At 52.9% G+C, this 23,131-nt stretch overlaps 1 protein-coding gene and 1 long non-coding RNA gene across 13 annotated transcripts in view; one reads left to right on the top strand and one right to left on the bottom strand.

Moving 5' to 3' along the window:
* The window catches only part of SLC39A11 (solute carrier family 39 member 11), a 320,940-nt gene that overhangs the window by 87,502 nt on the left and 210,307 nt on the right, over positions 1 to 23,131 (bottom strand). For 2 of the 12 annotated variants that reach the window (XM_045085982.1, XM_045085983.1), the window contains one exon: positions 10,077 to 10,734. The exons of 5 other annotated variants lie outside the window; for them this stretch is intronic. In XM_045085982.1, coding sequence (XP_044941917.1) covers positions 10,253 to 10,734 — 482 coding nt within the window. In that variant the 3' untranslated portion in view covers positions 10,077 to 10,252. Of the gene's footprint in view, positions 1 to 10,055; positions 10,735 to 23,131 lie in introns of those variants that run through there. 5 more of the 12 variants (XM_045085986.1, XM_045085981.1, XM_045085980.1 and 2 more) reach the window with 5 other exon arrangements.
* Positions 242 to 11,065, top strand: LOC123393539. The gene is made up of 2 exons (XR_006608371.1): positions 242 to 357; positions 10,298 to 11,065. It is a non-coding gene; the product is annotated as an uncharacterized LOC123393539 (long non-coding RNA).

Genomic DNA, 23,131 nt, shown 5'->3' with positions numbered 1-23,131 from the left:
CAGAGCCAGAAGCCGGGAGCAGACCGGCTCGTGTACCTTGCAGGGACCGAAGCTGTCCGGAAGGGGACAATTACCACCCAAATCTCCATTGTCTTGCTGCACAGTATATGCCTGGCTCCTGAGAAATTTATGACTTAGGAGGGCTTGTGGCAGCTTGTCTTGCCGCCCCAGAAGGGCTTGGTCATGACTTTAGGTAGTAAAAGCACAAGTTTCCAAGCAACCAGATAACAGGTCTTCTGTTACAGCTCCGCGTTTGCAGAACAGCAGCTCCAGAGAGGCATGTAATTAAACTGGCCCAAGCGACATCTCTCCTGGATAACCTAAGACCTTGTGAAGACCGCTTTTCACTAAATAAAGGTAAACTAGTCTCAAGTCATGCCTGGGGAAGAGGCGGGGGGTGGGGGGAGGGTGTGTGGCTCCCAGCCTTGCCGGAACTGGGTGTGTCAGCTGGCCTTCGGGATCCAATCAGCCAGGAGGTGACCCCATCCACAGCCAACAAATGGGCCATTTCGTGTGTCCCATTCGTTACTTAAAACAATTAAAAAAGCTTCTTTGAAAAGGAAACACTGCCCCCTGGCTTGAACAGCTCCCTGTCTGGATGTACCTGCACACAGTTACCATTGACGCTAGACTGCTTTATTCTTCTTCCGAAGTCAAGGTCAGGGGTTCATCCCAGGAGCGCAGGATGACTTGGAGGCTGGAAAATACCCCCTTCTTACGCTCTTTGCCCTTTCTCTCTCCGCTAGACTTAGGTATGAGACGTCTCCCCTCTGTTTTGCCTCACCCATCCTCTGTTCATGCCTGTGTAACTTGCAGGCACTCGTTGTCAAAGGAGTAATGGTGCCTGGCTACACCTCACCAAAAGAAAGGAAAAACACACACACACACAAAACTAAGCTCCGCTTAGTATTATGGGCACCCATTTCTCCTGCTGCCCTACCCTTCTCTTTCCTCCACTCACTTTCAACAGACCCACTTCCAGCCCCGACCCTCCTCTGCGGAGCTCACCCCAAGCAGCTAAGAGCTTCTGTGGCTCTAAGCCTGGAGCCCCTTCCCCAGACTCCGGCCCCTTGCAGCCCAGTTTCAGCAGCTGAGAAGCCCCACTAGCCGCCATTCTAGGAGCCGTCCGCTGGCTGGTCCTTGGATGGGGTGACTCTGAATCATCTGCGACCTGCCCCAGAAAGACACCCTGGGATCCGTGAAGGGACACGGAAGGGACAGGAACCCTGTACATGTCACCAGCATGTCGGGGTGACTCTAGTCCCATCAGGCGCATCAGGCCTAGGGCACAACCTGGCAAGGTAAAAAGGCGAACACTCTTGAGCTTATATCTATCCACTGCAGCAGGAAGATCTGTACGTGAACAGAAGCCTCCAGAATCAGTCTTTCCCAAAGGATTACAGCCTGCAGAGATGATCGCGGCGGCACTGCACCAATCAGATGGGTTTATTACCTGGGGCAGGGGGCAGCTGCAGGGAGCTGGGCTACAAGGTCCTGCTCATTTCAGTGGGTGAACCCTCGAGCCTCAACACATAGGAACCACCTCGCCCTGAGCTCTGAGTTGGACGGATTCTGCCCCAAGGCCCTTATGCCGGTCTGCCTTGATGGACCCGCTTCTCTGGAGCCCAGGGACGGGAAAACCCATTGCAGAGCCGGGCTAGAAATGAGGGACGAGACTCCGGCTCTCGCGCTTCTACTTGGAGCTCGTCTGCGTCAGATGCTCGCTTCTTTCTGAACGAGCATTGCGTGTTCCCACAGAACTCTGCCAGCCCTCCCCCCCGGTACCCTGTGGCTCTATGTTATTTATGAAACTCTCGTTCCCAGGCAGATCCCACAGAGCGGCCACATGTTACGTCTCCTCGGATCAGGCTGGTCTGGGAAGAATTAGGAGATACAGATGGGCCAGCTCCCCGGCTTGGGGGAGATGTGATTACAAACAGCAGGACTGGAACACACGTTTGCAAATGACAGATGGCGGTGGAGTCACCCCCTCCAGGAAGTCCACTTGGTACCCACCCCAGAAAGCTGCCAGGACCACTGGTCGGGGGGTGGGGGGAGCCACAACTGTGGCATCCATTCTTCCCCTTCCCATGGTCCACGACCAGCGCACTTTCCACTTCCCAAAGGCAAACCCTCCTGGGACTGTGCAAGGCAGGCAGTGAGCAAAAGTAGGAAACAGGCTGCTGATAATGTAACAATGAGGAAGAGAGAAGTTAGTGCTCACGGGGCAATCGGCGATACTACACACGGGTGTCTAATTCTCAGGGCAGCATTTTCAAGAAGATGTGTTCCATCCCATCCTCTGGGCGGAGTAACTGGTTCGGAGAGGCAGGTCACCCGCTGGTCTGGTAAAGCAAGGACCCTGACCCTCACCAGGTCACCCACACCTGCTGTTGTAACAGCTCTGCAGCTGACCTTCACAGTTCATGGGACGTGACCTTTCTCAACCACCTTCTCGTCTGTCATGTGGCACCTGCCTCCGTCTCCAGGAGGCTGGGAGGAGGGCCCAGGGTGACACGGATCTGCTTTGAGGACCGCATTACTGGTATTCTATGGGATGAGGCCCGAATGAACACAAGGACGGCGTCCCCATGGACCCGTGTGCACCGTAAGGGGGGTGGGCAAAGCTTTAGGCCAAATGAAGGAAGCTCGAGGCCCAGGCTTCAGGTTTCACATGGCCTGGGAGGTGACGAGGACTGGGGTAGGGACGGGAAGGGAGTTCGATATTGGACGGGACCCTCTCAGGAACTGTAAATCCTACCAGGGGATTCTACACCCGGGTGAACAGGCTCCCCCTCACCCAAGAGTCACATACATGCACCCCGAGGCTCAGCACGTGATCGTACTGGGGATCAGCGTGTCTGCAGAGGTAAGGAGTGAAGACAAGGCTGTCATGGACTAGGGTGGACCCTGGAGCCACCAGTGCTATCCTGACGAGAAGAGAAGACACCAGACCCTGAGAGAAGCCGGCCACGTGAGCTCGAGCAGAGATGGCAGGGGTGCGTCTTAGGGGCCACGGACTTGCCAGCACCCCCCGAAGGCCTGAAGAACCGGGGGAGGCTCACCCCCAGAGCCTCTGAGAGGAGCGTGGCTCTGCCGACACCTTCACTTCAGGTGCCGGCCTCGGGACTGTGGGAAAACAGACCTTCTTTCTGTTCGTTTAAGCCACGCGGGTTGGCAGCTGTAGGAAACGAGCACAGACAGTCATGGAAGTTTCTGGAACAGGCTCTGTGCTTCAGGTACATCAGCTCCTTCATCTGACAAGGGAGACTGTGTCAGAGACACATGTCACAGAGAAGACCTGAGGCTCAGAAAGGCGTCGGAACCCGGCCCAGTTCATCCGGTTCTGCAGACACGGCGGGACTCGAGGCCTGATCCAGGGCCTTGAGCTCAGCTGCCGGGCCTCGTGGCCGTGGGGGGCCACCTCTGCCTCTGTCCCGGCCGGCCTCGGCCAGCGACCAGTGCCCACGCCCCGTGCGGGTGGAGAGAAACTCAGTGACTCAGACCCACAGGGGAGCCTTACAGCCTAATGAACACGGTTTTCCCTGCAGCGGGGCGTCCGCCCTGAAGCACGGATCTTGTTCTTTATGTTGACACAAGTTGTTCTCAAAGGCGACCCTCATTTCTCCGCATCCTTAATTAAATTTAATTTCTGCGCTGATGACTCAGACCCATCTCGGAGCTATCCCTTACTGTGTGCGGACGTGAAACACGATGGGCTCGGACATCCGGAGGGAGGAGGGACATCAGGTCCCTCATTAGAGCCACTCCCAGCTGGCCTGTTTACTGAGGTGGCATCTGCCTGAAGGACACATGTCACCGATTTTATGTCCCGTTCGTTGTCATTAGGGTATCTGCTCTCCTATCTCACAGTGGCCGGGAGATTCACACGGAGCAAGACCTTCCCCGTTCATGACTCGTTTGGTTTTTCTTCTTCATCGGATAAAAAGGTTCAGGGAGTGGGTAACCAACTCTTAGAACTGAGCAGAGACCCGGGTTCTCTTACGGGTCAAATCCGTGTGCTTCCAGATTTTTCTGATCTCTCTCTTGGAATGTGGAGGCCTCTTATCCTTAATTTCCTATTATCCAGCAGCACTCACGATGGAAGAATTTTTACCGCCACCCCCCAACCTTGCTGGGCTGCATAAGCACCCACTTTCTGGGGCAGACGATGAATCATACTGGGTTCGAAGAATGAAAAACAGGTGTTTGCTTGGTGTCCAGCAGGTGGCAGGTTGGCCCTTGGAAGGCACTGGGGGGCTGGCTTACGGAGCCCCCCCCAATCCTGGGACACAAGAGTTATTTAAGAAGTTCTGGGCTGCCTTCTACTTCTCCAGCACAAGCACTAAGGAGATGGTCTGTCTACCTGTACCAACCCTTCACCGCACACAATGCAGCTGCTGGGGAAGAATCTGCCCCCCACCCCCACCCCAACACTGTCATGGCAGCATCTCAGGTTCAAGGGGAGAGTCACATCTCCGGTCTCTCTTTTAATTGCCTCAGTCATGCTGAAATGGGTAGTCCCCAGGGTGTGTCCCAGTGGCACACATGGTCCATGAAGAGGGGCATCCAAACCCAGAACTGCCTACAGACCGGGGCCACCGAGCCTGCTCTTGGCCCTGCCTGTACCAGGACTCCTCCTAACGTGTCCTACAGCTCTCCCCTCCAAAGAGGACAAGGAGTCCAGGGCCCTGGTACACAATGACCTATGGGCCACACCCCTTCTCCTCTGAATATGTGGCAACAGGAGGGGCCGTTCCCATAGGCCCAAGGCCCAAGTGCAAGGCCAACATGGACCTCTTTCTCACAGTGGTTGAGCAGTGACTATCCTGCTGGTCTGTGCACCCCAGGCCTACCAAGTGTCCAAGGTGAAGGAGGGTTGAACCCTAATTTTTTTTTGTAAAGATTTCATTTATTTATTTGACAGACATCACAAGTAGGCAGAGAGGCAGGCAGAGAGAGAGGGGGGGGAAGCAGGCTCCCTGCTGAGCAGAGAGCCCGATGCGGGACTCGATCCCAGGACCCTGGGATCATGACCTGAGCCGAAGGTAGAGGCTTAACCCACTGAGCCACTCAGGTGCCCCTGAACCCTAATTTATTTCAACCCAAACAGTTTGTGGACTCTAACAAAGCAAGCAAAAGAGAGGAAGAGCTCTGAGTGGGCCAACCCTGCTCAGAAAACGAAGTAAGGAGAAACTGATTTCACTACATGGTAAACGCTTGGCCCAGCAGGCCTTCTCCTGGAACGCCTCCCAGGCAAGACCACCTGTCTCCTTGGTCTGAGGGCCGACTTACATATCCCCGAGCTGGGCAGAGCCAGCTGTCAAGAGGACATACTGCCTTCCTGAGAGGCCCAGCAAGAAGCATACAGGACATTCCATTTTGCTTTAAGCGCCGACAGTCAGGAGGAAAGGGGCAGTGTTCGCTGGGTGGGGGACCACTCCACATCCCCTCCAACCCGGCACTGTCCTGGACGCGCTGGGGGCAGGAAGCATGCGAGTTCATGGCAGCACGAACTCCTTTGTGAGATCCTTTATGAGATCAGCATTGCTTCTCTAATGTCTTTCCTAAAGCTTTTGCTCCCCATCCCACGCTCACCATCTTAGCACGAGCTCTTAGCAGGGTCCTGGCAGGGACCATCCTCCTGGTGGGCTGGAGGTGGGCTTCTCAAGCTTAAGAGCTGGAGGGGCTCCCCCCAAGGAGGAACTGGAAATTCGAGCAAAGCACCCCACCCAGCATGCCTGGTCTTCCCTCTGTGCTCCCTCCTTCTGCGGTGTTTCCTGCCTCTCCTGAGGGCAACCCCTGATTGCCCGAGCCGGACAGGGGCCATTTTCAGGGACGCCCTCTCCCCGGCTTCCTGCCCCTATAGACCGCCAAGCCCAGTGCCTGCTGACTCGACCCAGCAGTCGCCCCTAAGAGCGTGACTGGGGGATCCAGTTCCTTCCTCCTCCCTCCCGCTTCCCCCCCTTCCCAGGAGCAGAGTTTCGCTGAGTACAGGGCTGTCAAGCTCAAGACTTTATGTCTAGCCTCCTTGGTAACTGCGATAAAGGATATAAACTAGCAAAACACAAACACTTCTATCTGACATAAGGCCCTGTATTTCAGGGGCCTGTGAGAGCCCCTCAGCCAGGATCCTACATGACACTGGGGCTGTTTAACTTCTGGCCGAATCGTTGCCATGGCTTCCCAACTTCCTTTCAGACGGTGTCTCCCCATGACGCTGCCCAAGGGACCTGCAGGAAGGGCCGGTTCCTGCCTGTATGGGAGAAAGCCTCCCATGCATGGCACAGGACACCCTCCGGAGCTGGGCACAGGCCGTCCCCCAGCCCCACCTTCCCTCAGACCTCATTGCTCCGTGAGTCCTAACCGTTTGCGGCCACAGGGTGAGCTCGCGCTGCCTTACTTCTGGCCGACAGCGCTCACTGTTCCTCACCCGCCACGAGGAGAAGATTCTCCTTCTTCTCTACTTTTCATCCCCCCTAGACTCAGCACAGATGTCCCTACTTCCAGGGACTCTCTGGCCTTCCCCCCACCCCTCCTCTGTGCCACGCCCCCCACATGATCGCACTGATCTGGGGGATCCTTTCCTTGAGGTACGGGGAGCGTATCTCATTAGCTTTTTGCAGCAAAGTGCAGAGGGGGACCCACCAGTCGCCTGCTCAGCCGATTTTAACCGAAGGCAGAGGAAGACAGAAGGGATGGGCGGTAGGAGGTGCACGTAACAGGCGTTTATAAGGTGTCACTGAGAGGCCCCGAATATCAACCGGATATTATACACGAGGGAAAACAGATCAAGGACCACATGTTCTTTCCCGGGGAAATGAACTGTTTTGATAGGAACCGAAACTGAGCTTACGGCCCGTGAAGTAGGCCCAAGGTTTCAGCACGTTGAGTTTGAAGCGTGTAGAACATTCGGACGCATCCGCCCCCGCCCAGTAGCTGGAAGGCAACCAGCACAGGACCTGGACCAGGAGAGACAAGTTTAAATGGCAGACATTGATTTGGGAGTAATCAACCTCCAGGCAGTCTGAGACCGCGGCGGCAGATAAAAGTGTGCCCAGGACGCGACAATAAATGCAGAAAACTACAGATGAGATCAAATAGAACGTGAACTTCTGAAAGGCAGGCGGAGGACCCTCTGCGAAGGGAAGGGAGAGGGCACGGGCAGGGAACGTAAGTGGCCGAGTCAGGATGTGATGGATGGAAGAATTAGGAAGAGAAAAAAACAGTCATGAGGGCAACTTTTCCAAAAGAGCTAGGTGGTCTCGTGCCTCCCCAGCCCCCGTCCGCCGGTGGGGAGAGGCTCTGTGGAAGCCTGGGTCTTTGAGGAGCCTGGACAGGCGCAGCCCATGACTGCAGGTTGGGTGGAAAGCAGAAGCAGGTGGGGTGGGAACGGGAGGCTGCGGGGGTCACTCTGGGTAGCGAGGACGAGCAGAGGAGATAAGAATGCAGCGTTCAGAAGGGCTCCGAAGACCAACAGGGGAGAGCAAACACATCCAAGAGAGGGCTTGTCACCAGAAAGTCAACGCAGGGAACACAGCCGGAGGGAGCATTTTCTAGGGTGCTGAGCTCCTCTGGAAAAGTCTGGAGACGGAAGGAAGCAAGGAGAGAAGATGAGGCTTGAGGAGCAATGATCCCAAGGATGAGCCCCGCTCCTTCTTTCCCCTTCTTTCTTCCTCCTTCCACCTTCCTTCCGTCTTCTCTCCCCGCCCCCCTCCTTGCTCTGAGGCTACAGGAGCTGTGTGCAGGCTGACGTAAGAAGCCAGAGAAGGAGAACGGACGAGGCAGGAAGAGTAACTCACCAAACCTGGGAGAGAGAGAGAATCACGGAAGGATGGCGGGAAAGCCCACAGGCGTGTGCAGGCAACAGCCCCACAGTAGTCGGGCTTCTCCGGCTCCCAAGAGGAGACAAGGCTCCAAGAGGAGCAAGGACTTCAGTGGAGGCGTCCGGGGTCTGCTGGGAGGGAGGACAAGAGCCAAGAGGCCAAGCACAGGAGGGCTTCCTTTCCTTCCATGCCTTTTTTTGCGATCCCAGATGGACCGGAAGAGCTGGGCAGCGATGTACGTATCTGTGGCTTCCCGGCCCTGCGTTGTCACTCAGAAATGCTAAATGCATGTCACATCCAGGTACGAAAAACACTTCGAGCCAGGAAAATAGATTAGCACGGCTGGAAATGATCTTTTATGCTCCAAAAATGTTTAATTGGATTGACTGAAGCCCACTCTTCAGGCTACTGAATATTCATCTTCTTTGCCTCCTCCGATGAGCTCTTTCCTTAAGCCGTGGATCAGAATTATCAGAAACCCACAGGGGGGTTGAAAATACCCTCAAAGGGTGGTGTGCACGTGCTGAGGGCTTTTGGTATAAACTCAGGTCCTGGCAATTTACTGGGTGGGGAACCAGGAGTCAGGGCCCAGGCACCCAGCTGGGATCTGAGGGACACAATACCCCACCCCATCTGCAAACATATGGGAGCTTCCGTGAAGACTCTGAGTATGCCAAGAGAGCCAATGGAAAGTTCTATTCTTAGTTAATACTGTAACTACAGATGCCTTGGATCCTGGCTCTTCCAGACAATTAACCTACAGCCTGTGCCAGAGGCATTTTTACATTTGTCTTCCTGTCTCACTGTAAATAACCCAATTTCAAAGGCAAATGCTCCATCCAGACTCCCACATACGTCTTATTTTATACATCCCATCTTGCCTTTTCAACAAGATAGGAAAGGAGTCCTAGATGCCGAAGAAAGCCCCCTCCCCTGTGCCTCTAAATGCTGAAGTGGTTACAAGAACAGAAGACGTGAGGAGGCACTCTGGGGTATTTTTCCAGATTCGAACACACCCAGGATATTCCTCGAGGACCAGGCAGAGCCGCGTCTTGATCTGTCTTGGACCCCTTCCTCCTATAGGGGTAGGAGGTGGAGGCGCCTCCGAATGGACAAGGAGATTAAGGGATGGGGACGCCAGGAGCTGTAACGGGTGCTACAGAACCGGGTCCCAGAGGCAGCCAGCCTCTCTCTACATTTAGGATGGAGTGCAAGAGATGCGGTATTAGCTTCTCGGGACAAACGCGCCTCAAGAGACTCTGAAGTGGCAGACCTCCAGCCTTTACAATTTGTCCCCTTCGCCATAACCAACCAAAGTCGCCAGGCAATTCTCCTCTTTTAAGTTGAAATCTTGGGGTTCTGCAGTGGTTTCCCCTTCTCTTGGAGCGCTTCCTCCCAACTATGCAGACCATCATACACTCAGCCAATAGTATCTGTTGAATCTTGGCAGTAAAGGTAATATGAAAGTAGCCACAATCAAGTATGCAGAGAATCAAAGACTCTCCAGCTGAACACAGCTCTGCAGCCGTATTTCTGCCCAAACCAAAGTCACCGTGTACCTCTCCCCTTGCACACCCCGTTCCCCTCCTGGGATGCACTGCCTCCCCCAGCTGACTCTTCTCCCCCTTCCCTGAATCCGGTCTCTGGGCCAGTCCTGCCATCCGGTGCTCTCATGGCACCTCTCTGCTGTACATCTCTCAGGGGTGAAGATTCACATTTATTTGCATGATTCTTTAATTAGCATCCCCCTCTCCACTGAACTATAAATCTCCATTAGGGCAGGGACAGCATGTTTTACTAAGTGCTGCATCCCTAACACTCTGTTCAAGTGACCTTTAATTTATGAGTCATTGTTTCCCCAGCATTTTGCAAGTCAAGTCACCTTGAAGTGCATCCTCTGGGCCTGGGACACTGAGGTCCTCTCCTCACTGGTTAGACCCCAACAGGCCCCCTGGGCCATTTCCTCCATACCCCCTGGATCCCTCAATCAGAATCGTCCTGATCGAGCCCCGTTCTAGCATCCACTCTGCAGCAGGCTCTCCTGATAGCTCGCTGCCATTACTTCTGACGGAACCCCTCCTTTCCCTGTCCCCATGTGCAAAGTTTCCTCAAGTGCTCTTCCCATTGGAGAATGACACTATGTGGGCATCCGGAGCGTTTCTGAAGATTAGTTACTGTTTATCCATTTTCTTTGTTCTTTTTTTAAAAGATTTATTTATTTTTAAGTAATCTCTACACCCAGCGTGGGGCTCCAACTCACAACCCCGAGATCGAGAGTCACACGGTCTACTGGCAGAGCCCACTGGGTGCCCCTATCCATTTACTTTTACATAGAAAAGAAAAAAATCAAAGTCAAGGCAGCTGACTGCTTTCACACCAGTCGGCACCTCCCCTTTATGCTTTCTACCCTCAATTTTGCAACTCCGTTAGCTGTATCGCTTTCTCAAGTTCCATTTTTCTTTTTTTTTAAGAAGGCATGCTCCGTAACCTGACCCTAGAAAAGGAGAAGAATGAGACACCGATGATTTTGAGGCACAGGACGGCTTATCATTCCAGCGGCCAAACAACGGCCCCATCCCAAAGCTGATGGAAAGAACATGCATCAGGGGAGTGCATTGGACAGGAAATCTGCCCCCCCAACCCCCCCACCCCAAGCAGAAGCCCCTGACGACACCAGAGGCAGAGACCCTGATCCCAAGCACTGGGACAGGATGCTGCATGAAGGCCGCGTGCAGAGGGAGTGCAGGGCACAGATCTCTCACTCTGGCCCGTTTTCTCTTGTCTGTCCTGATGGCAGTATCTTCGTGTGACCGAGTATCGAGCTCTTGAGGGTCAGCCTTCCTTTTTCCTCCTGGTCTCCGGCAGAGACAAAGTCTTGGCCACCTTGAAACTCGAGTCAGAGAAGGATCTATTGAGGCAAAGGAGGCGTGAGATGAAGGATGGTCCTGGAACTGGATGTGGCAGCAGGTTCAGTGTCATCAAGGTGAGAATCACCCCCGAAGCAGGCCTACGACCCGGAAGATAATGGCGAGCCATCCGATTCCACCCTTTCGCTCACAGGAGCAATGCTAAGTGGCAGATACCGGGTAGTCTAGACATGTGGCCTAAAACAGCAACCCGGGCAAAAGTCACCCTCACTCTGAAGCATCTGAATTAGCTGTAAGACAGAAGCTTTTCCCTCCATGGGAATCTATGGAACCTCATTCCCTGGGGAATAAAGGCATCGCCTTCCAGAAGTCCAAGCCGGGTGTTCGAGCATTATTGGAGAAGGGGGAGACCCCTGCTGACAGGTACGGGCTGCCCACCATGCTGAATAAATCACAAATGAACCTGACCAAGGTTCACCTTCCACGTCTGCTCTGACGAACCGAGGTGCCTGTGCAGGGAATCTGACTTTAGGTTGGTTTTTCTGCCATTCCCCACAGGGCAGAAGATTAGGCTGGGGGAAATCAGGCTGCTGTGATGAAACAAGCCTACTCCTTGCCAAAGATTCAACAAGGAGACAGGACTGCACTCTGCGCCAGAAAGCCTGTCTACCTGTGGCTACACGGAGAGGAGTAGGCAGTTACGAACTGGGGCGAGTCTCTGTTTATTTTCCTCCTTCTGTAGACCAGAGCACTGAGGACCAGGCAGTGCCAACGTTTCCTGTACCCCCAGGAGAGCAGACTGGTACCTCCGGGACTCTGGGCTGGGCTAATCCCAGAAGTTTTGTTTTATAATCTTTTTTTTCTAAGATTTTATTATTTGACAGAGAGTACAGAGAAGCAGGGGGAGTGGCAGAGGGAGAGGGAGAAGTAGGCTCCCCACTGAGCTGGGAGCCTGATGCGGGACTTGATCCCAGGACACTGGGATCGTGACCTGAGCTGAAGGCAGATGCTTAACCAACTGAGCCCCCAGGTTCCCCCCTAGAGGTTTTGTGACTGTGAAAAGACTCCATCCTGATTGCCCGTGGCCAAGCTCAGACAAACAAATGTGCAGAATGCACACAAAGTGACGTAACAAGCAGAACCTGGCAAGGAAGCAGGCGGCCCTCCCTCCAGAAAAAACAAGGGCGCAGGAACAGAGACAGCAGGTGGCGGCACGCGGTCCCCGGCCAGCATGTTCTGTACGCCGTGGAGAGACCCACAACTGCATGTCCAAGGAGTAGACAGGTCATACGACGAAAAGCTGTCTTTCAAAGGTAGTGACAGACTTCGGAGATTTCTATCGCATCTACGCTTTAAACGAGGGGGACACTGAGCAGCAGGTGCCATGGAAGCTGAAATGCAAACAGCCAGACGTGGTCTCCATAGTCACACAGCCAAGTCAAGGACAAGTCCGGCTCCCTCACTGGTGGATCTCCCCATGAACCTAGAGGTTCTCCAAGGGGGGATCCCCAGATCAGCAGCATCAGCACCATAGTAACTGGTTAGAAGTACAAAATTCTTGGGCCTCGTCCCACACCTAATGAATGAGCGCTCCAGGGGTGGGGTGCAGCAAAGCTCCCCAGGTGATCCTGATGCCGCCCCCAGTCTGACAACACCTGTACTAGGTCAATAATAGTGTTTCCTGTGGCCCAGGCCTGGTTCAGGTGCTTTACAGATACTGACGCCGTGCGGTGCTCCCAGCCACCCTACGAGGGTTGTGCAAGGACAACCGCTCACGGAGAAGGAAACTGAGGCTTGGAGAGGCCAGACTGTTCTCACAAGGTGCTCTGACCACCTCCTCTTCACCTGGTCGTGAGGGAGGGGTTCCTCACCTTACGTACTGGAACAAACACAGGACACTGGCCGCTGGACACAGATTCACAGCAGCTCATTCATCACATAGGCTCAGAGCCAGGGGAGGGGGACACCACCTGCCACAAAGGGCGACTTAGGGGCTATACTCAGGGACAAAGTCCGGCTTCATCAGGATAAGAGGGGGCTCTGGACTCCGGCCGCCAGACGTGTGTGCAGGCAGGCTGGGGACCAGGCGGAGAGCAGCCCAGCTGGCTGGGAGGGGCGCCCACCCTGCAGGGTGTGGAGCCCATCTAACGAGAGCAGGGAAGTCACAGCTAGAACTCTGGAGCCCTGTCAGGCTCGGCAAGGTCAGGGTAGCACGCAGAACCTCAGGCTTTCATATACACAAGGTCACATGGCGGGGGGGGGGGGGGACAGTGTTGGGGTCAGAACCCAAGCCCAGAGGCACCGGAGTCCCCATCAGCTTTCCCTGAACCACACTGCACATGGCTGGTGGACTCGCCATGATCCCTCCTGGGCCCCTGCGCACTTGGTAATGCAGCTGGCCATGTCGGGGGGCTGGGGTCCAAGGTCTCCCTCCACTGAGGTCCAAGGTCTCCCTCCACGGAGTCCGGTGCCCCATCCGTGGTGGCTGCAGTTCCTCCTCGCCCCTCCACACGCCCTACTGCAGGTCGGTGAGGGCGTACCTGCTGTCCCGTGGGCGCTGCAAATCCTTCTTGCCGGCCTGTGCTCCGTGCCAGGCATCCCTAGGCAACATTAGACAACGGGGCCCCAAGAAACTCCCAGCCGAGATACACACGGATCTTTGGGAGAAAAGGGGGCCTCAGTTCATCTCTGAAGTGTTGAGACCGGCCCTGCAGCCTGCAGGCCCCAGCGTGTCAGTGGAGGCCCTCACGGGGGACGGAGAAGGTTGGCCATTTGGGGACGGCGATTCTGAGCTGGCCCAGTCGGTTAAGCAGCTGGCTTCAGCTCAGGTCATGATCCTGGGGTCCTGGGATCGAGTCCCACATTGGGCTCCCTGCTCAGCAGGGAGCCTGCTTCTCCTTCTCCCTCTGCCTATTGCTCTGCCTACTTGTGTTCTCTCTCTCTGTCAAATAAATAAAACCTTAAAAAAAAAAAAAAAAAAGAGGCATCCACTTCCAAGATTTTTCTGGAATAAACACATTGCCAGCCACACAGATGGAGAGCCAGGCCACCTTCCCACAGCGAGACTCCTGTGTTTTACAGATCCTGGTTAGTGTTGATGTCCGGCCATTTGGGCGGCTGGTCTTTCTCTTCCCACACTTTAAATTCCCGCTCTCAGGTTTTAAATTTGCCAATAAAGAGTGAACCCGCAGAGCCCTGGGCCCCCTAAGAGCAGAACCCAAGGCCCAGTGCCCAAGGCGCTGGCTCTCCTACCCTTGCTAGCTCTCTGCTCTGCTCTCCCTCTCTCCCCACGCCCCCGCTCCTGGTCACTAGAGGGCTACCGAATTCCCCATTTATTATTTTATTTATTATATTATTAATTATATCAGTAGTTAATAAACCTCTCTCTTAAAAGGTTCCGGATGGTTACTGCAGAAAAGCATCTTGCCATCGGTAAGAGCTGCAAAGGCTAGTCAGCCGCCGCAGTGCTGGTTACGGGGAGATCGTGACTAGCGCAGGACCGGATCCTCTTCTGTTGGGTCGCAGGCAATCACTTCTCTAGTTTGGTAAGAAAATCCAGTAATGCTGCTCTCCTTATGAAAACCTCGGCTTCTCATTGCTCACAAGGGTGGCAGCTTAGTGTCCCTGAGACCCGATATCCTGCCCTCCCCCTAGATCCCTGGTTTCCTGGCCAGCCACTCTCTGCCCCTCCTTCTCTACTACAGCTAACGAGCCTCCTGTTCTCTAACTCCGCCTCACCATACTCCTTCCCAGTGTAGGGCTCCTCCCGGCTGTGCCCTTGGCCTGCCCCCCTCCACCCCCACCCCCGTCACCTCCTCACCTGGTCAATTCCTTCTCTGCCCGCGGGGCTCTGTGTAAGTTCCACTTCCCTGAGCAAGTCCCCACTATCAACCCCTTCTTCTCTCTGCCTGGGTTATCTATTGCTTTATGCCAAGGCACCCCAAAATCTAGTGGCTTAAAACAACAAATATTTATGACCTCACACAGTTTCTGTGGGGTGGGGTGGGGAAAGAGAGGCCCTGGACATATCAGCACCCACACTGGACACAATGGATGGACACCCTCAAAATTCTGGGGAAAGAGGATTTCCAACACCGAACAGAATTCTACACACAGTCAAAAGTGAGTCCACACAGTCCAAAGTGAGGGTGTAAAAAGACTTTTCAGGAAAGTGAGGTATCAAAGAATTAATCTCTATTATACCATGTGTTAATTATCTATTACTGGGTAATAAATTAGCCCAAGACTAACTGTATGTCTTATCTCCTGGCTCTGAGGGTCAAGAGTTCAGGAGTGGCTTAGCTGAGTGGCTGGGGTTCAGGGCCTCCCATGAGGACACAGTCAACACAACTGGCCAGGGCTGTGGTCACCTAAAGGCTAGACTCAGTTGGAGGATCTCCTTCCAAGATGGTGCCCTCAAATGGCTGCTGGCTGGAGGCTTCCATTTCTTACCACATGGGTCTCTCCACAGGGCTGTTCATGATGTGACAGCTGGCTTTCCCCAGAGCAAGTAATCCAAGAGGGAAAGAGATCAACTAGAGCAGCCAAGATGGAAACTGTACAGACTTTGGATGACCTAGTCTCCAGAGTGGCTCACCATCACTTCTGCTTCCCCGCCTTGGTTAGAAGCTGATCACTAAGTCTGGGGCTCCCCTTCCACAGGAAGGAGAATTAGGCTGCACCTTAAAGGGAGGAAAGTCAAAGAATTCATGGACAAGTTTCTCAAGCGGCCACACCTTCCTGGCAGGGGAGGTCAGAATTCCCTGCTCAGTGGCTCAGCAGTCACACCATACCACGCTTCTCTGCTTCTCACAACTTGTCGCAACGGCATGGAACGAAGTACGTGTGTGATTTACAGGGTGCGGTCTCTCTAAATACAGGGTTCCATGAAGTCAAGGACAGTAGGTCATGCCCCTGGTAGATAACACAGCACTGGGCACAAAATAAGGGGTCAACACAGATTTCTTGGACGGCTGAAAAAATAAATGAGTGACTGAATGGGACAGATGACAAAATGCGAGAGGAATGGGGAAAGAGGAGAAAGAAGGAGACACAGAAAATGACTAAAAGAACGACGTAAAAACTGGGATGACTTTGATAGAGTGCAAGGGTCATGTCATGAAATGCCGTTCCACGCCGAGCAGCAGGCCCGTCAGCCTTCCTGTCTTCTGACCAGCAGCTCAGATGCTCTGAGTGATGAGGAGGGAGCCCTGGGCTCAAGCTCAAGCAGCAGGAGGTGTCTCAGATTGGCTCAGCAGGCCTTTGGGAACAACAGAAAACCCCTTTTCCAATACATGAGACAGGAGCCTGGAAGTCACATCTCATTCATTAAACGAGGCTTCCACCCTCCTCCTCCTGGTAGTGGCGGGCTTCAAACGCACTTGCTCCCATCCACAGCACCCAGGGAAGCCAGCCGGTGGGCGTGCCATGCCCCCTTTACTCTGGGTTGCCCATGCGAATGGGGGCTCGCCTCTGCTGTTCCCAGCACCCTTGCCCCAGACTCTTGGAAGTATGCCCTCCCCGGGAAGCCGGGCTGTCATCGACAGTGAAGCAGCAGCCTGCGATGTGGCCTCTGCAGGCAGAGCCTTCTACCTTCCCCTGGGGAAATGCCAGATGAGACGGAGGGCAGGAGGCGGAGGTGGACGGCGGCAGGGAGGGAGAGGGCAGCACGGAGAACGTACTAGAAGCGGAGGCTGGGAGAACAGAACCCGGACCCCGGAGAGTGTGGGGGTGTGTCCAGGGACAAACCACACACATTAACGTCCCATGGCATCCCCGCGTCATACGCACGGCTGACTTCGCGTGGACCCTGTGCGAGATAACGGGAGGGGGGTCCGGTATCAAAAAAAGACACCACCCCCACCTCCTGATCGTCAGTCACTTGGGAAAACAACACACATGCAAGAAGATGAATGACAATATATACAAGATGGCAGATGCCACAGGCCAAATAAGCAATTCACACCAGAGTTGTCAGGAGGGAGCTGTCCGCAGGCTAAGGCAGTCCCTGAGAGTTCCCAGGGGAGGCCAGGGCTGAGCCTTCCAGAAGCCTGCAGGGCCCTGAGGAAGACAACTCCCAGACAGCGGGGCTTCAGCGGGTAAATGCCTGTGTCACGTGCTGGAACAGCCTCATACAAAACACGGATCCGCACCACCTCGCCCGGTGCTCCCCGCTCACTCCAGACGCCACCACCACCGTCCAGATCTACCAGCGGGTGGGAATCAAGTGTCCAGCCCCAGCCAGTTGGTGGTGGAGTGAGCACCCAAACCCAGTTTGCTTCCAGACATATGCACACAACCAGTCCTCCACGCTGCCTCTGCGGGGAGCCTCCTGCCCGGGAGCACTGACAGAGGAGGCTGGAGCAGAGTCCCAAGGGCTGGAAGGCTGGAGGAAGGGGTCTGCTGCTGTAAGAGTCCTGGTATTCCCGTAGCCCCTGCCGCCGCTTGCTGAGAACCCCCAGTGCAGCCCATGCCCCAGGGTGCAGCACCAGAAACACTTCCCGACTCCTGGGCCGGCAGTGTCGTGATGGGGCCCCACAATCCCGCCAGCCTAGGGCTGGGCAAGGGCCCCCACGGATCTCTGCACGAAATCACCCAGAATCTGCACCACTTGCTGCGGCGTGACCTCTCAGGCAGAACAAAGTGACACTGTTAGGAGCTGCAAAGAAGTCACGTCACAGGAAGCAGGGGGCACTGTGTGGACTGTGACGTTCTGGACGGTTGTCACGTGCCACTTCCCGCATGGGGTGAAGGGCTTCAAGGGCTTAAAAGGCAGAGGCAAGCCCTGTAAGAGAGGGGTGAGCTTACTTCTGGTGTCTCCTTTCAACTGCTTGGAAACAAACCCCTGATAGCTCAGTAACCCTCCCCCACCCGCCGACCTGAGCCAGGTCCTCTGCTCCTAGAAGGCGGATCTCAATTGATTTCTCGGCTTTACATCTCCTACAGTGGCACACAGCAGACACTTGATAGGTACCTGGTTAGAAAAAAGGGAGTCTGGCTTCACCCTCCAGGCCTAGTCTCCCATAATGGCCTTGGAAGGGGCGGGAGGCTGGCTGGACGAAGACAGTTCTCCTGGGATCCAGGTGGTCCTGCTGCCCCGGAGTCCGAGGCCTTTCTGAGAGCAGGCGTCATCAATCCTACGCCATTCACACCAACTTGATAAACGGAATGTATTCTCAAAGACAAAGGCCTCCATTTCACACCCAGAGTCACTGGACCTCTTTCTACTTTTCTTTGTAAACCTTGTCTTGATACAGTTCTATTAAGGTCCCCATTTGAGTGTGAAGTCCTAGGAAGCCAGAGCCACAGCCCCCTATTTCCCTCCAATCCTGCACAGAGCTCCGCCCACTGGCCACTGGGACGGAAAGATCTGGCCGCACAGGCCTGGCACCCTAAGGACCACAAGGGGACACACACCCTCTTTCCAGCTGGTGCTCCACTTCACCCCCACTCCCAGGCAGGCGAGGGGGGCCAGGTTGAGCATCTGGAGCCTAGAGTGGGAAAGAATCTATTACAAAGACACCTGAGCCATTTAATTGCGAACTCAGGCTGAAGAAGGAACAAGAAGATAATGTGCTTTCAAGCCACGGAACAGCATTCGCGGATGAGTGACACGGAGGGGTTGGCAGAGTAGCGAGAACACACTGTGTCAGGGAACCTGCTTCCGGGCCCATGTCTTAGCCCTGGAAGCTTGGAGGAGTCATCTGTAAGCTGGGCCTGTTAGGGTAGACTAATTCCCCAAGACCCTTATGATGACGAACCTTACGACTCTATGATACGAAATTACAATAATGCAAAGTCAGCTTCCTGGATGTGTAACGGTTCGGATACTATTGGAAGAGGCATTGGGGGTTTGGGATGGGAGCTCGTTCTCATATACTCAGCATCCCTACCCCCTTGTTTTGGTGGCAGCACCCCATCTTTCTTGTAGGACCCCCACCTCCATCCCATGCCGTCTTGATGGAATTGGGGAACAAACCCCACCCCTACCCCGACTTCCAGATCACACATGAACCCTCGCCCACCCTAACCAACAGCCCCCAGCCTGAGAGACACCCTCGGCCTCCAGAAAGGCCAAGCGCAAAGGAGGCTGATGCGCAAACCTGAGTGACAGCAGCTTTGCCGTTAGCACATGGAGTTGGCCACGTAAGATGCCTGATGTTCTGGTTGCCAGACATCCTGTCAGGCCCCCAGGGTGGTGCGCTCACATTCACGAGTGCAAAAGGCCTGGCTGGTGGTGCCTCTCTTCCTTGGCCAGTGAGATGTGGGCTCAAGCCTCGCTCATCACACTGCCTAACTAGTTTGCTCCAGGATGGGGCGGATTCCCAGGTCAGGCTGACACCTGAACAGTGGAGACCAGGAGAAGTGACACGGTGTTAACTTGCACTAAAACCACTCTGGCCTCTGGTCTTCCGAAGCACGAAAGCAAGAACAGAGACTTGTGTCCATTTCAGAATCCTCGGACTTGTGGAAGCTGGAGACTTGGGAGCGTGCAAACCTCCTTCAACCGTCCTCTGCTTTGACACGCTGCTGTTGGGATGTTTGACGTCCTTCTCGTTCGGAACCATGTCCCTGGTTCTGCAAGCTCTGTTGATGGCACCCTAAAAGTCCATGAAGTCACTTCCTGGCACGGGTCCCTTTGCTACATATGGGGCTAGTGCTCAGGACTCCTTCCCAGTCCGCAAGGTGAGGCTACTTCAGTCTGGACACATTTTTATCAGACCACTTAGGCACATACCAAACTCCGTTTTCTCTCTTTCTGGAATGCGGATTAGTTAGCAGCTGGTCCTGCTGGATTCACCTGCGTATTTTCTTCTCTTTCTTTCTCCTGTTTTGTGGATTCTGTCTTTTATCCTATTTTCTTAGAGACTGTCCCAACGTGCTCGTCAAACCTTTCTGTTCTTCAAATCTAGCTACCTTGTTTTAATTTCCAAGAGCTCCTTCTTCATCAGATCATCCCTTCAGCATCCTCTCCCTCTGAGGATATTAACCCTTTTGTTTGTTTGCAAGTTTTCTTGTGAATGCTGCATTATTTCTGTGATCTCCAAATTAGCTTTTGGACTTTATCTTCCATAAGGAAGGCATTCCTCAGAAGTCTGAGTAACTTTGGCTGTCCACTCGTATCTCATTGCAAGACATTAAAAATCTCCCTGGAGGCCCAGGACGGATGGCGGTTGTCCAGTACTAGAGGAAGGCCCAGAGGACTGCATGGTGGCGGCAGCTTTTTGGTAGGCGGACTCCCCACATGTCAGTGCCTGAAGATCATTTGCCCAAGACTCTTCTGCTTCCCAGGCTAGAGTCCCTCCCTTTCCTCCTTGGATGCTACACTCTTGGTTTCACTATCATTCCCTATACCGACTTGGATCATCGTCTTTATTTTCTCCTAGTCCATCCAATCAGATGCCTACTGGGCTCGTTTATGCAGATAATAAATGTTTCTCCTGCCGTGCTGCAGGGGAGGTGACCGTCCAGTTGGGACACATGGGATGAAGAACTAACTACTCCTGAGAAGGATGACAATGACCAGCCCCCCTGCTGGCTGCCCCATGCTGCCCCCACCCCAGTCCCAGCACTTCAAGGCTTCCCGGGATGGATGGCTTCTCGGTGGCTTCCCTTCAGCAGGTGCTTTCATCTTTCTTCACTTGAAGCCAATTAATTAGCACTTTTTCCTCTGTTTTCCATGATCAAACATCTGTTCACCATTCCGGGTCTCGGTCCTTCTAGGTTCCGATTTCTAATTCCTTACTGTCATTTTAGCAGGGTTTGGGGAAGAGGCAGAAATGCCTGTGCTAAATCTACTACATTTAAAGGAGATCGGCTTAACTCTGGGCTTCAGTGTTCTATTGTTTTTATATTTAAGTGAAAAAAAAAAAAAAAAGGAAGAGCCACCAGTATTAATCATCGCTGAATACAGTGGTAAGAAAATGTCTTTCCTGATTCTAAAACAATACTGGTTAATCTGCTCAAGCCAGGTACAGGTCTAACCTATGGCCAGGCAGCTCCCCTGCTAGACACACACATACGAGAAAACACATGCAGAAAACTCTCACAGTGGCTTTTCTCCCAGTAGCCCCAAACTGGAAACAGCCAAGTATCTATCCACAGTGAATGGATACACTGTAGTCTATAAACACAATGGTATATTACATAGCAAAAAAAAGAAGAAACTAATCAACTAATGCAACAGGAGGCATAAATTAATCTCAAAGCCAGAGAAACTAGATACAGAAGGGAATATGCGGGATGATACCATGAAACGATACTCAAGAACAGGAAGAACCCATCTGTGGGTAAGATAAGTTAGGACAGTACTTCTCTGTTAGAGGAAGTTACCGCCCGCGAAGGAAGAGGAGGAAGCCTTCTGTTTTGCTAGAAATGTTTTGCATCCTGATGTCAGTAGTGGTTCCGGGAATGCATACATACATAAAAATTCTCTGAGCTATATATCTGAGATTTGTTTACTGTGTACAGGTTATATCTTGACTTGAAAAAGAGAAAAAAATTAGGGAGCCTGGGTGGCTCAGTGGGTTAAGTGTCTGCCTTCAGCTCAGGTCAGGATCTCAGGGTCCTGTCTCTTTCTCCCTCTCCCTTCACCCCACCCCCTGCCCATGCTCTCTTTTTCTCTCTTCAAACAAATAAATAAAATGTAAAACAATAAAATAAGACAAAAACTAAAACATTACTGGTTATAATTTTAAAGCTTGGTGGGAAAAGATTTGGGGGGAGAAAAAAAAAGAGATCTGATATGTTCAGAAACCTGCCCCGATCTCAGAAGTAAGGGGAGGGCGTGGCATTGCTGTGTATGGGAGGGAGGTGCGGTCATTGAGATGCTGTGATGGGCACACAGAGGTCAATCTTCCTCCCTCTCCGGTTTCTGCTATCAGCACTGTGATCCTTGGCAAGCCACACTTGGCCAGAGTTTCTCTTAAACCAGAGGGGGTGATGTACATTACCTCTGAGGTCCATTCTAAAATTCTATGACCACTGGGGAAAAATTGGGATTTTTTTCTTAAACAAAAGATATGTTATCTCTTTCCTCCTTTTCAACCAAACACATGATTCTAGCACAGACCAGATAAAGCACTCAGGGGTCAGAGACCACATCGCTCAAGTTTTTGTACTCAACTATCTCATGAGATGAATACAGCAGATGCTGTTAGGTGAAAGAACCTATTTTGCCACAAAGTATATTGGATCTAGAACAAAGCCGGATGTCTATAAAGCTATGAAATTGCATCCACAATAAAAGTCCCATCAGCAAATGCATCTAACAATATAAGACTTTGGAGAGAGTTATTGTTTCTACTGGACAACTTAATGGGCCACTGAAGAAATTGCCTGTTCCCCCGCCCAACCCCAAACTTGGCCTTAGTAGACATGACATTCTATTACCTTCGGCTAGAAGCAAGAAAAACAACACATATTATGCTTGGAGAGAAAGCTACTCCCCAAGGTCGTCTTATTCTAACCAGAGATCATTTGTGAAGGGGAAAAGTATCTGGGCTGCCGATTCAAGGGCCTGGCAGCCTTTTTCTCTCTGCAGATCTTCCCCCAGAGGTGAGTTTAAGAATTATCACCATTGTATCCTAGACATCTTGGTTGCTATTTGAAATCAAAGCAATAACAACAAGTAATATGAACTTGAATGCTTTAGAATCTAGAGTCTAGGGTTGGACAATATTGCTACGAAGAAGCCTAAGCAATTGAACTGCAAGTGTGAGATTGAAAAAGGAACGTTGGGGGCACCTGGGTGGCTCAGTGGGTTAAGTGCCTGTCTTCGGCTCAGGTCATGACTGCAGGGCCCTGGGATCGAACCTCATGTCCGGCTCCCTGCTCCGCGGGGAGTCTGCTTCTCCCTCTCCCTCTGCCCCTTCCCTTTCTCACGTTCTCTTTCTCTCTCTCTCTCTCTCTCTCTCTCTCTCTCAAATAAATAAAATCTTTAAAAAAGAAAGAAAGAAAGAGGAATGGTTAGCCACACAAGAAAAAAATTTTTAAGCAACTGAGAAGCACGTGCTCATTGGAGGGTCAGAGTAGCTGGTCTAGCGGCAGGGACATCCTAACTGCGTCAGGAGAACTGCTTCCGGTCCCATTTCTGCTGCTACCTAGCTGTGGAACCTTGGACAAGTCATCTGGTTTCTTGATCTGTAGAGTGGGCCTTATTAGGGTAAATGAAATAACTTTCAAAGTCTCTTTTTTATGGCAAATTTTAACTCTTGCCTGATACATGCATAAAAATTGCAAAGATAAACACAAAGTTGATTCTTTTAACTCCCTCCTGGGTCTGTAACTCAACACTAATTAAAGAGGCAATGTGTTTGGGAAGGTCTCAGATTTCATGTGCTCAGAACCCCTGCTCCTGTCTTTGAAGATGGCACTCTGCTTTTCTTTGAGAATGTCTTCCCCACTCCCAACCTCACTGGACTAGCTCAGTCAGATTTT

This window comes from Mustela putorius, unplaced genomic scaffold (assembly GCF_011764305.1).
Source record: "Mustela putorius furo isolate JIRA1106 unplaced genomic scaffold, ASM1176430v1.1 tig00000873_pilon_pilon_pilon, whole genome shotgun sequence".
NCBI classification, from domain to species: Eukaryota; Metazoa; Chordata; class Mammalia; order Carnivora; family Mustelidae; genus Mustela; species Mustela putorius.
The sequence above is the reverse complement of the archived record's forward strand: the minus strand, read 5'-3'. Positions and strand labels throughout refer to the sequence as shown.